Source organism: Gracilinanus agilis, chromosome 5, assembly GCF_016433145.1.
Source record: "Gracilinanus agilis isolate LMUSP501 chromosome 5, AgileGrace, whole genome shotgun sequence".
NCBI lineage: Eukaryota > Metazoa > Chordata > Mammalia > Didelphimorphia > Didelphidae > Gracilinanus > Gracilinanus agilis.
The window spans coordinates 203054202-203067171 of NC_058134.1; the positions used below are offsets into that span (position 1 = coordinate 203054202).

Sequence of the window (12970 nt, forward strand, 5' to 3'; positions counted from 1 at the left end):
TTAACGATGACACAAGACCTGGCAGTTACTATTAAAAACAAGAAAAGAACTTGGTATATAATATTCCAAAAAGCAAAACAGACAGACTTGCAATCATGAATAATTTAGATGGGCAGCTAGGTAGCTCAGTGAATAGAGAAACAGGCCTGAAGAAGGGGGATACCCAGTTCTAATTTGGCCTCAGACATCACCTAGCTGTGTGACTCTGGGTAAGTCACTTAACCCCCATGACTAGCCCTTACAGTTTTTCTGCCTTGGAACCAATATTTAGTAACAATTCTAAGACAGAGGGTAAAGGTTAAAAAAATAATAATAATTTAGCTTGCAAAGCTGATTATAAGCCTGGGGTGAGGAAAGGGAAGCATCAGTGGGATAGATCTTTAAGGAAATAGAGGATTTTAAAGCATTTCTGATGAAAAGACTAGAGCTGAATTGGGACTCTGAGATGCAAACATAAAATAATACTTGATTTTTATATGATTATTTTCTTTATCCAATGCCATAACAATCACCAAAGGATTATTTCCTAGACCCAGGAAAAAAATTCATCTGCCGAAAATGGTCAAGAATCCCAAGGAAAATAATGAAAAGTAGGAAAGGGGGTTTAGAAGTAAAGATTTCAAACTATATTACAAAGTGGTAATAATGAAAACAAAATCTGATACTATATTGGGAAAGAGCTTATGACCAAACAAAGACTAGAGAGGATTGCAAAAGATGAAATGGACAATCTTGAATACATAAAATTTAAAAGGCTCTGCAAAAACAAATCCAACATAAATATGATCATAAGGAAAACAGTTAACTGGCGGAAAAAATCTTTATTGCAAGTTTTTCTAATAAAATTGGTCTTATTTCTAAGACATATATAGAACTGATTCAAATTTGTAAGAGTAAAAGCTATTCCCCAATTGATAAATAGTTTAGGAATATGAACAGTTTTTAAAGGAAAACATCTAAACTATCTACAGACAGACAAAATATGCTCCAAATAACTAATAAATTAGGGAGATGTCTATTAAGCCAACTGAAATTCAGCCTCACACCCAATTTGGCCAAATTGACAAAAAGAGAAATGATAACTGGTGGAAGGTGTTTCAGGAATACAAGTGAATCTGTGATTTGGTCTAGTCCTTCTGGAAAACAATTTGGAACTATGCTCAAAAAACCATTAAAATGTGAAAATTCTTAAGACCTAATAATACAACTACCAGGTCTAGACCCCTAAAGGAGATCAGACAAAGAAGAAATCTATGCATGGTCTCCTTTACACAAAATACTTACAGCAGCTCTTTTTATTGTGGCAAAGAACTAGAAACTAAAGAGGTACTCATCAATCAGGGAAAGGTTGAACATATTATAGCATATGAATATAATAAAATATTGCTGTGCTAAAAAACAATGACAAGAATAGTTTCAGCGAAACCTGGGAAGACTTGTACAAACTGATGCAGAGTGAACATCCCAAACAATTTAACATTATAAAAAGAAAAGAATTTTGAAAAACTTAAGAACTCTGATTAATGCAATAATTTCAAAGGAATTCTACCCACTTACTACCAAAGGGTTGATGGACTAATATATAGAATGAGGTAGATATTTTCTGACATGGCCAGTATGGGGACTTGTTTTGCTTGATTGTGCATATATATTACATAAAGGTGGAGGTGGTGTTTCCAAGCAAGGATGAAGGGAAGAGGTTGAGAGTAAAATAATGCTTAATAAATGTGAATAACAATAAAAACTACTTAAAAAAAACACAAGGGTCCAGAGAAACCTAGATAGGTAAATTTATTTGAGCTACCAGAAAAAGCTACATGATGATGCAATACTAATATTCTAATGGAAGAAAAAGAAACAAGTGTCTCTTCAGAACTTTATTATCTTTAAAGGGTATGGAGAGAATTAAATAAGAAAAGCAGAGATCCTGGATTGGTTCTACTTTGAAAAATTTAAAGAGAAGAAAAAGGAAGGAAAAAAGGAACATAAAAACGTAAACAGAAGAGCAAAGTGAACTTGGTATTTCTTATAATTGAGAATGAAAGCATATCATCATGGAGAAAGGAGGAAGGAGAGTAAACATCAGATAAACTTTGCTCCTTTCTGAACTGGACAAGCTTTGAGTTCTTCCTGACACCCGGTGGATTCTTTTAGTTTTTGTATAACCCATTTTCTACAGAGGACCCTAAGATTTAGGACAGAAGGTTATCTAATTCAACATTTTAGATATGAAAATACCTAAGCCCAAAGATATAAACGAAATAAGTTGCTCAAATGGATATTAATAAGAGCTGGAATGCTAGATCCTCTGCCTTAAACTAAATTCACACCAACCCTTCTTCTTTCTTCATTCTCTGAGCAGTTGAACTTGCTTCTCCAAGGCTACTTCTCTGGCCTCACTCTTTCCTCCACTAATTTATCTTTTGCCTGACAGGATCATTTAGGAACCAAGTTGAATTTTATCCTTTCTTACTCAGAATGTCAGAACTGGAAATGACATCAGAGACCTTCTAATCTAATCCCCTTAATTTATGGATAAGGGAGCTGAGGCTCAGAAAGGTCAGAAAGCAAGGTCCTGCCAAAGGCCACACAGCTAGTAGTAGCAGAGCTAGGATTTAGACCAAAAAAGTTTCTTGAATGAGGGACGACTTTTAAAAAAAATCTTCTCCTAGCCTTTGGTTTAAATCAAGTATTGCTCCAAGTTTCTGGGATTTAGTAGTCCATTTTGTTTTAATAATTTGGGCTTTTCTTCTTCTTTCTAAACAATCTTATTTCTAAAAGGCCCAAACAATTATTTTCTCCACAAGAAATAGTAATGTTATTTTATTTTTTATGAACTCATCATGTTGATAAATGTTTTTATTTCAGAAAGTAGATTTCTTCAACATAGAGAGGCATTCTAAACTAAGAGACAACATTCCATAATAAATAGTTCCTTTTCCCAAACATTAAAAATTGGTAGTGAAATATACAGTATGCTGCTCACCAAAAGCCAATCACATAAGCTATATTTATTTTTTTGGCCATAAAAAACAAATAATGACATTAAAAAAGTAGAACAAAACGAAAAACATGATTTGATAAATTAGCTGCAAAATCTAGACATAATTGGTTAAAAAGGAAAAAATGTCCTTCGGCATAAGCAATTCTTTGATAGACTGTGGTAGTGTCATTAAAAAATAACCATTCTCAGTGCTAATGTTTAGCACAATAAAGAAATACATGAAATACCGTGATAATAAATTATATTTCAAAAGTTGTAACACTTCATTTGACAACGCTAGATTTCTTCAACAAGGACATTTCCATTTCTATTCAAAGTCAAAACCTGGCAAGAAAACAGTGGCATTTCTTTCGGAAAATTCCAGTAGCTCAACTAAAAACTCACCCCCTGGGTTTTACTTAGTGTTTTTCTGTTGCTGCTTTCCATATCCATTATAACCTATTTCTGAAAGCTTTTTCAAGCATTTGGAATCATAACTATAGGAAGCAAGGCGCTCCTTCAGGGACACAAAAATAGTCATGTCCTAGTGATGATTTATTTGGGCTTAGGTACTTCCTGTCACTTTGGCTAGGTGATCGTGCAGATTAATACAAATGCACTTTATGGTTGATTTAATCCCTTTAGCTCCTTCTTCTACATTTATTATAAAGTGACTGATCCCTGTATTGGGGCTGACTGAATTGAGTTCAGATCTGCTTAAACCTGCTGGCAAAGTACACTCTAGATCAACCACAAAATAAGTAAACATGTTTCTCATGTAAGCCCCATGGCTCACCACCAATATATTAGCATCTAACGTCTGGGCAACGCTATCTGAATTACGATCAAGACCAAAGTTGCTTCCTAAAGGAGATGCTTGAAAGGCCTCCAGGCCACTGTCTTTTATTCCTGATGTGGGCTGTCCTTTTTGACCAGCTTCATTCAGGACAAGTTGACAAAGAAATTCAAAAAAGTTCTTTGCACGTAACTTCACCTACAAACAAACAAATAAAAGAATAATTTCCAATAAGCAAAGTGGCTTGACTCATTTTTAACATTTTATTAAAATTAAAGCTTTATTCATTCAAATCACAGATTTGTAAATTAAGAGAGATATCAGAAACTATTTTTTTCTCAAACTTATATCAAGGCTGTCCCTTTAGACTTTTTTTCATTTAAAATTTTATTTTTTCATTTTCTTCCATGGTTACATGATTCTTCTTGTCTCCCTCCCCTTTTCCTTACCTCCTCCCACAGTTGTCAAGCAATTTCACTGAGTTATACATATATTATCACTCAGAACCTATTTCCATATTATCCATTTTTGTAGTAATCTGTTAAAACCAAAACCCCAAATCATATACCCATACAAACAAGTGATAAATCATGTTCTCTCTCAAAAGTATTTAAATCAACTTTCTGCCTTCACCATGATTCCTCTTTCCATGATCCTTAGAGGTAAGTGGTCATACAGCCCTCTAATTCCATTGACAAGGAATCTACCATCTCATAAGAGAATCCATTTCATTTTAGGTTATGGAAAACTAATGAAAACTAAGTTAGGAAGTTGGGTTTTTTTTTTATATTAAAGCAAGAGTTTTCTTTCTCTAACTTCTACCCATTAGTTTCTGTTCTCTAGCCCCACCAAAGCCCAGGAGTTTATGTCCAATTCCTCTTTCTCAAGAGAGATAACTTTTTATTCATTTTAATTTTATTTATTTTTTTTTGTTATTTATTTATTTATATTAGTTTAAATTATAAATTTTATATTATAGACTAGGGAAGCAGTATTGCCCTTGTACTCTGTGCTAATCACACCATATCTTGAGTACCATGTGTAATTTTGATAAACCGAGGCTTCTCTAGAGGAGATACATCCTCCTTAAATATTTAATCTAAAATTTTCATTACATCCAGAGTAGTGGAGAGAGAATTGGCTTGGATTCAAGTCTTCTGATATACACTAAAGGTTGGGGTCTAGAGATCAATCACTTAATGTCTCAGGGCCCTAGACAAGTCTCTTAACATTCTAGGTTGCAGAGCAAGTGACAACACAAATTCCTAAGAGGGATTTCCTTCCTTCCTTTCTTCTTCCCTCCCTCCCTCCTTCCCTCCTTCCCTCTTTCTTTCCTTCCTTCCTCCTTCCTTCCTTCTTTTCTCCCTCTCTACCTCCCTCCCTCCTTCTTTCCTTCCTTCCTCCCTCCTTCCTTCTTTCCCTCCTTCCCTCTTTCTTTCCTTCCTTCCTCCCTCCCTCCTTCCTCCCTTCCCTCCTTCCCTTTTTATTTCCTTCCTTCCTTCCTTCCTTCCTTCCTAAGGAGCACAAGTTCTATCAAGTCCTACACTAAGCTGGAAAAGTTTCAAATAAAAGACTGGTAAGGACTATATTTCAAGGACTGGCCTTGCTAAAACTCAGAAGTTGATTACTGGGTGATATATTTTTCAAACGTAGCATCTCTCATTAACTGTTTGAAAGGGTTACAATTTGCACTAATCAACAGCCGATTCTCACTGAAATGCTAAAGGTTTTTGTCAAGCTGCACATATAATAGGCAGTTAATCAACCCACAAGCATTTATTAAGCATTTATCCCATTCCAAGAACCATGGTACATACCAGGGTAAGCTAGAAATGTTTGACAAATTTTTATCAATTCCACAAGTATTCAAAGTTTTATTTGTTTTTTTTGTATTTATATTTATTTGTATTTGTTGAGCAACTATATGCCAAGCTCTGTGCTCATCAGCACAGAGGGTATACAAAGGCAAAGCTAAATAAGATTACTCACATTTGTTTAAATAACAAGTTAAATAGTCAAAGCATTTGCCAAGAATTGCTGACATCAGGGACTACACTTTTTCTACATCTTCCAATTTAAGCTTCTTAGTATTTCTTCAATTTGATGCCTTTCTGGAAGATTTTTTTATTTGTCTCTACTTCAGTTGTGTGTTTTTAAACCCTTATTGATTACAAGGCAGATCAGTAAGGGCTAGGCAATGGGGGTCAAGTGACTTGCCCAGGGTCACAGAGCTAAGAAGTGTCTGAGGCCAAATTCGAACCCAGGACCTCCCATCTCTGGGCCTGGCTCTCAACCCACTAAGCCACCCAGCTGCCCCTTCTACTTCAGTTTTTAAGAAGATTCCTATCTGAAGCAGAATTTTGAAGGTCTTCATGGTCATAGATGTCTCCTAACTAGTTTCTGAATACCCTACCTTCTCTATACTTCTAATATTTAGGTATTCTTTGATTTCTGCCTATGTTTCCATTACCACTATATTTTCTGTTATATTCCTAAAAGAAAAAGAACTGTTTCCTTGTGGTTTTTATAACTCTACTGATACTATGACCCACCCTTTTTCATGCAGGAAATTTTAAGATAATGATCACAGGGAGGAATTCCCTCTGTTTTCTCCAATAGTTTGAAGAATGGTTAACTAAGGAACTGAGTAGTGACTATAGTTCTGGAACGTTGACTCCAAACTATATTTTAACATATTATGATCTTTTCCTTGTTCAAGATTCCTGTGAATGTTACCTAAAATTCCCATAGGTAGGATGTTATATTAGAGGACATAGGAAGAATATGCCAATGTGGACATAGTTTGGTATTAGACTTATTGATAAAATAATATGTTGCTAGAAGACTTGTGCCCAAAACGCAGAGTATAGAATTAATTTTTTTCTTTCTATACTGCCGAGACTTATCTCTGTTTGTTACGATTAAAAATAATAAAGACTGATATAAATATAGAAATTAGTAATTTAATTAAAGCCATGGCCATGCTGGTAAAATATATATGACCGTGTCTATCTTTTATATTTACTGCCAGAGCCCATCTTCTAGCCAGCCCTCAGGAAGGTCAAGAGGCCTTACTTTCGGTTCTCCTCCCATTTAAACTGTCCTCTGCATGGTGACGCAGGTGTCCCCACACCCAAAGAACCGGAAACCGGAAACCGGAAACCCATTGGACCACGGGAAATGTAGTTTGATAGTCCCCACGTGTCCATAGAAAATATATATATACTTTTAAATGGCATCTCCCAAATTCCAATTATACATTTTGCATATTCCTCAGTAGAGCCTGGATTAAGCAAAATAAGTAGCTGCCCTGAGATGACAAAGAACATTCTTTATAAATACATGAATAATTAAAACCAGAAAATTCTAAACTCCTTGGAGCTTATTTGATACACCATGAAATGAGGTATATATTTTGTAATAAACTCTTCAAATGCTGTCTTCCCACTCTTCATGTCCTGTTGCTTTCTTTTATAATAAAACACTTTAATTTATGCTACTACAAATTTAAAATTTACAATACCAATTAACCAACAATTGAACCATAGAAAATCTCAGAACCTCAGGCTGAAGTAACCAAAAAAAATCACCTCCAAAAAATTGTTTTGAAAGAGTAAATGTGCATGAACCAAATGGCACAGTGAGTAAAAGCACTAGGTACATAAAAAGGTATTGATAGTACCATTATTATTGATAGGCTTTCATATTCCTCTCTCAGAGCTGGATAAATCCAAAAGAAAGATAATGAAAATACAGAGCTGGGGGGGGGCAGCTGGGTAGCTCAGTGGATTGAGAGCCAGACCTAGAGACGGGAAGTCCTAGGTTCAAATCTAGCCTCAGCCACTTCCCAGCTGTGTGACCCTGGGCAAGTCAGTTGACCCCCATTGCCTACCCTTACCACTCTTCTGCCTTGGAGCCAATATGCAGTATTGACTCCAAGATGGAAGGTAAGGGTTATAAAAAAAAAATAAAAAATAAAAAAATACACAGCTGAATATGTAGTTGGATAAGTTAGATTTAATTTACCTATGTTGATTTATGAATTAAATAATGCCTATTTCTCAGCATTTCATAGTACTTTATAAAAAATAATCATGTGTTAAATATCAAAGAAAAAAATACTTTGTATTTTAGCCACAAGTTCACCAGAAACAATTTGTTTTTTCATCTACCAGTATTTTCAATTTAAGCCATTTCTAGCTTAGAAAGAGAAATGTCCAAACTGTCATAGTTCTCCCAGCATCAGGCATTTTCCCCTCTACTCCAAGATGACTAAAGGTAACTTTTATAAGTATCTTGAAGGAAGAATAAATTATAATGTATTAAACAACAGCTGAACTTGACATTGCCCAAAAAGTCACAACTCCCTTCCTTAAATGTTCTTCGTGAAGGGCCCCCTCCCCTGTTACCAGTAGTCTAGTCTCTTCTCAATGGAAAGAGGTGCATCGTGGAGTTAAAAGAAGAAACCCCTCACGGTCATTCGTCCATTTCAGGAAAAGCAGTTTGGGAAACCAGACAAGCGGCACTCACTTGTGTTTGACACTTAAACCACTTGTCCATCCTAACTCAACCTTTCAAAGGGGACAAGTCTGGAAAAGATTTTTAAACTAGAGAAATATTTCTTTTTTTCTTTTTTTGGACACCCTCACCTTCCATCTTAGAATCAATACTGTGTATCGGTCCCAAGGCAGAAGAGTGGTAGGCAGTGGGGGTCAAGTGACTTGCCCAGAAGTATCTGAGACCAGATTTGAACCCAGGACTTCCAATCTCTAGGCCTGGCTCTCAATTCACTGAGCCATGTAGCTGTCCCACGAAATAGTTCTTATACTTTCTAGATGAACTAAAAATATACTTTCATATAGGGGATAAAGAAATCAATAACAAATGTAAAAGGGCAGAAATAGCCTTTATAGGCCATAATATAATATTGGGATGATCACAGGATTTCCATCAAATATACTAGGAAGCAATTTTATTCCCAGCTTGTCTACATCCATTCATCGAATCCTACCAAACTTGAGAATGAGTATGAGAGGTTAGAAGAAAAAAAAAGTTCTTACTTTATTATCATGGAGATGTTTTATATTTCATGACATCACTAAGTTTATATTAGCTTGCTGCTAAGTCAAATTTAAGTTGGTTCTATGTATAAGTGTTAGCATACCTGATCTAATGTTTCTCCTCCAGAAGGCGTGAAATTGGGACACTGTTCCCCAGCTGCTTTGGCCAATGCCCTTAATTCACACAAAGGTTTGCCTTCTGCAATCCCATATTTCTGCAACAGAAAAAAAGGGAAAATAAAGAGTAATTTAAGGTATTTGCAACAATAATACCATTTTTAACAAAAGGCTTACAAGCCAAATAGAGAAATAAGCTTGCAAATAGCAAATTTAACCACCTCACTACTCTGGATTTCTCTTCTATAATAAAAAATGAAAGTAAGAATTCTCATCATCATGCATCCAGGGGAGGTTCAATAAAGTGCCTAAGAAGCATGAGTCTGTACCTAATACACAGAACTAGAAGTAACTAAGTCAGGTAACCCATCAGTATGTCCTAAGGTAAATATGGGACTAATTAGAATAATTAAAAAGTCTATAATAGTGTTGTGATAAACATGGGGGGGCGGGGCGGACAAATGGGTGGCTCAGTGGATTGAGAGTCAAGCCTAGAGATGGGAGGTCCTGAGTTCAAATCCAGCCTCAGACACTTCCCAGCTGTGTGACCCTGGGCAAGTCACTTAATCCCAATTGCCTAGCCCAAGGATGGGCAAACTCTTTAAAGAGGGGGCTAAAGGAAAGGAAATGCTCATCTGTCAGTCTGTTTCTAAGGCAACTCTTTCAGAGTTTCATTGTATTGTGTTCATTTCATTGTATTTGTCAGATTAGGAACACTATGGGGCAGCCGGATAGACCATTTCAGGGGGCGCATCTGGCCCGCAGGCATAGTTTGCCCATCACTGGCCCAGCCTTTACTGCCTTTCTGCCTCGGAACTGGTATTCCGTATTGATTCTGAGACTGAAGGTATGAGTTTTTTTAAAAAGAGAGAAGAAAGAAAATTGCCCATTAGGTCTACCGGCTCCTTGAGGGCAGGGCAGGGCAGGGCAGGCATCTCGGTCTCACTGAAAGAGCCTAGTAGCAGCTCACACAGAGTGTTTAATAAAAGTTTGCTTCATTAAAGCTATTCAGCACGGACAGGGAGAGAGACCGCCTCTGGGCCTTAGTGGCTCTGTGGGTGTTTCCTTGGAGCACACCAGAACCAGGAGGGCCGCTCATGCCTCGAGCCGCCTTTGCTACCATGAAGAGGGATGCTTACGGGGGGACGGCGGCTACTAGCCATGAATAAAGGCAATCGCAAGGAATTTTGTTATAAAATTCATGCTGTCCACTATTGTAAGTGCATGTTGATCCTCCTCCATAGAGCAGGAAAACCCTCTCCGGGAATGGGCGAGGCTTTCCCACACCCCGATCGGGCCCTGCTCCGTCCACTCCAAACACGGATAACTCAGATGGGTAGTTTCCAAGCCGCGGGTCTGGCCTCTGAGGTCACGAAGGGAAGAAGCTCATCTTGTGGAATGAATAACGAATGAAACGCTTCTTTGGACGAATACGGCTGTTTTTTTATTTAGGGTTCAGATTTAGAATTTCACTATATAAAGAATTTCTAGGTAAGAAAAAGTCCCTCCATTGTTACAGATTAACAGCTGCTCTGTAAGTTGGGCTTATAAGGACATCACCGGGACACCAAGAGGTTAAGTGACTCGCTCCCCAGGCACACAAAGCCAGTGTACTTCAGAGACATGATTTGAACTCAGGTTTTCCTGATTCCAAGCCAAATTTCTGGCCACGCTGACATACTGCTTCTCAAATGCGTGTACTACCATCTTTCAAGTGAGCACAGATGCTGTTGGCATTAATAAAACACAAAACCATTTAGAAGTGTTATTATATTCCAATCATTTTGTCAACACAGATTTTATAAAAAGATGACCAACTTCGAGATGAAGAGGAGCTGAGAAATTATCTAGCCCACTACTCTCTTTTCACAGATAAAGACACTAACAGGCCTCCTCGGGGGTTAAGTAACCAACATCATAAAAGAAGTCAAGTAGCAGAGCCAGGAAACAAATCCAGGTCCTCTTCACACTAAATCCAAAGCTCTTTCCATTTCACCATGTCTTCTTAATTAATGGCACCGTTACTATCCTGTGGGGCTCCCTGAATTTGTTTTACATTTAAAAAGTGGTCCTCGTTCTTGGTCCTGGAAAACATGTTAAAACATCATGTCTCAACTAGAGAAACAGGGGACTAGAGTTGCAGAATACTTCAGAGGATTTACCATAGGGCTGCCTTTTTTAACTTTTGCCTATTTTAACTTTTCTTTTACAAAAGATAATTTAATAAAAGAGGGGATGGTCTATCAAGAAATTAAATGAAGTGAAGAAAAACAGAGCTATCAAATACACTTTAAAAAATAGGTTATTTATACTTTAAAAGGTTGGAAATTGCTGCTATGGAATAGAAGGATGTATAGGACTGAGAATCAATATGGGGAAAGTGTAGGAAAGCTCCCCAAAACTTTTGGCAAATATTTCAGCTGAAAACACATGTTAGGTAGTATGAAGTGTGTCATTTGAAATTACTGTAAGCCCTGGAAGACTACGTCTCCCAGGACTCTCTCTGCTACAACTTCCCCTGATGCCTCCCACTTCCTTTGGGGGGAGGGGGTGTCAGGGAAAGGATAAAAGGGAAAGTGTGGCGCCTTTTCTCTCTCTTGACCCTGAGCTCTGCTCTCTCTCTCTACCCAGGAGGGTCTGCTCTCTGGACCCTGGAAGTAGCTCTCCACCCTGAGACCCTGATCTCTCTCTTGGTGCCTTTTCCCCTTTCTTCCTACCTCCTAATTTTCCCTGGACCTTTCTCTTTCTAATTACAATAAAGCCTAGCTATTCAAACCCTAAAGTTGCTCTCTGGTCATTTATTAGGGGCTCTGATCAATTTCCCCTGCCGGGCTGGGACGCTAACCTTCCTTTCCCTTCCTCTACCTTCCTCTCTCCTTTCTCCTATCCATCCAATCCTACCTTCCTCTTCCTCCCTTTATTTTCACCCCACAGAAGTCATATTACATTTTTACAATAAAGTGGCTTTTTGACTATTTTGAAAAGCACATGTTATAAATTAAGCTGTTCCAACACCACAGCAAGACTTAACTCTTACCCTTTCCCGAAGTCTCCTATCATATTTTATTGTTGCTTCTTTACAGAATCTGCTTTTCTCCAAAATCCTGGCAGTAGTCTGTAAATATAAAGTAAATTAGTTCTCTTTTCATGAATGATTTGCTTCAAGTTGCTCTGAAAATGAATCCCATGAAATCTGAACACAAACACTATGTTACCTATAGGTCAAAAGAGAACAGGTATGTCTCAATGACTAAAATTAATATTCCTTATCTCATTCCCATGTTGATACTGATCTGGTATCAGCAAACTTTAGCCCATCAGCTAAATTAGGCCTATACCCTATTTTTGTAAGGCCCATGAAACAAGAATGGTTTTTATGTCTTTAAATAATACGAAAGGCAGTGGGCCGGATTGGGTCCTCAGGCCACAGTCTGTAGACCCCGGATACAGATTTGCTTAATAGTGCATAATAATTTTTTCCTTTAACTATGCATTCTTTCTATCTAACTTAGAGAAAGAATTTAGTATATGGAAGCATTCAAAAGTCTGTTTATTTTTTAAATAAATAAAACTATGTATTTATTTTCTAGTCCTTAGTAGCTATTACTACAACAGTATACTTAGGATATGATCTTACAATTATGTGTACCTTTTAAAAATCTCTTATAGTCCCTAATTATTAAAAAAAAAAAAAAAAAACTAATAGTACTACCAAAGATTTATCCCCAATAAGTACTTACCTGTTTTGTGCGCATGAGATCACTTGAGAAAATATGAGTAAACTTCACATTACTAAGAAATTCACCAGCAGCAGCTGCTTGTTTAAAACCAATCTCTGAAAGAGGTTCATCTACTCCTTGTCCTAAGGAAAAGAAGAAAGAGAAGGAAGGAAGAACAGAAGGGAGGGAGGGAGGGAGGAGAGAGGGAGGGAGAAAGAGAAAATGGAAGGAAGGCAGGCAGGAAGGAAGGGAGGGAGGGAGGAAGGGAGAGAGAAAGAAAGAGAAAGAGAAAGAG

General features: G+C 37.2%; 1 protein-coding gene across 1 annotated transcript in view; it reads right to left on the reverse strand.

Annotated features, from left to right (window-relative positions):
• Positions 1–1766: 1766 nt before the first annotated feature.
• The window catches only part of TIGAR (TP53 induced glycolysis regulatory phosphatase), a 27110-nt gene continuing 15906 nt past the window's right edge, over positions 1767–12970 (reverse strand). Inside the window, exons 3-6 of the mRNA XM_044677764.1 lie at positions 12697–12818; positions 11994–12071; positions 8944–9054; positions 1767–3977 (exon numbers count right to left, since the gene is read on the reverse strand). Coding sequence (XP_044533699.1) covers positions 3549–3977; positions 8944–9054; positions 11994–12071; positions 12697–12818 — 740 coding nt within the window. The 3' untranslated portion in view covers positions 1767–3548. The remainder of the gene's footprint in view (positions 3978–8943; positions 9055–11993; positions 12072–12696; positions 12819–12970) is intronic.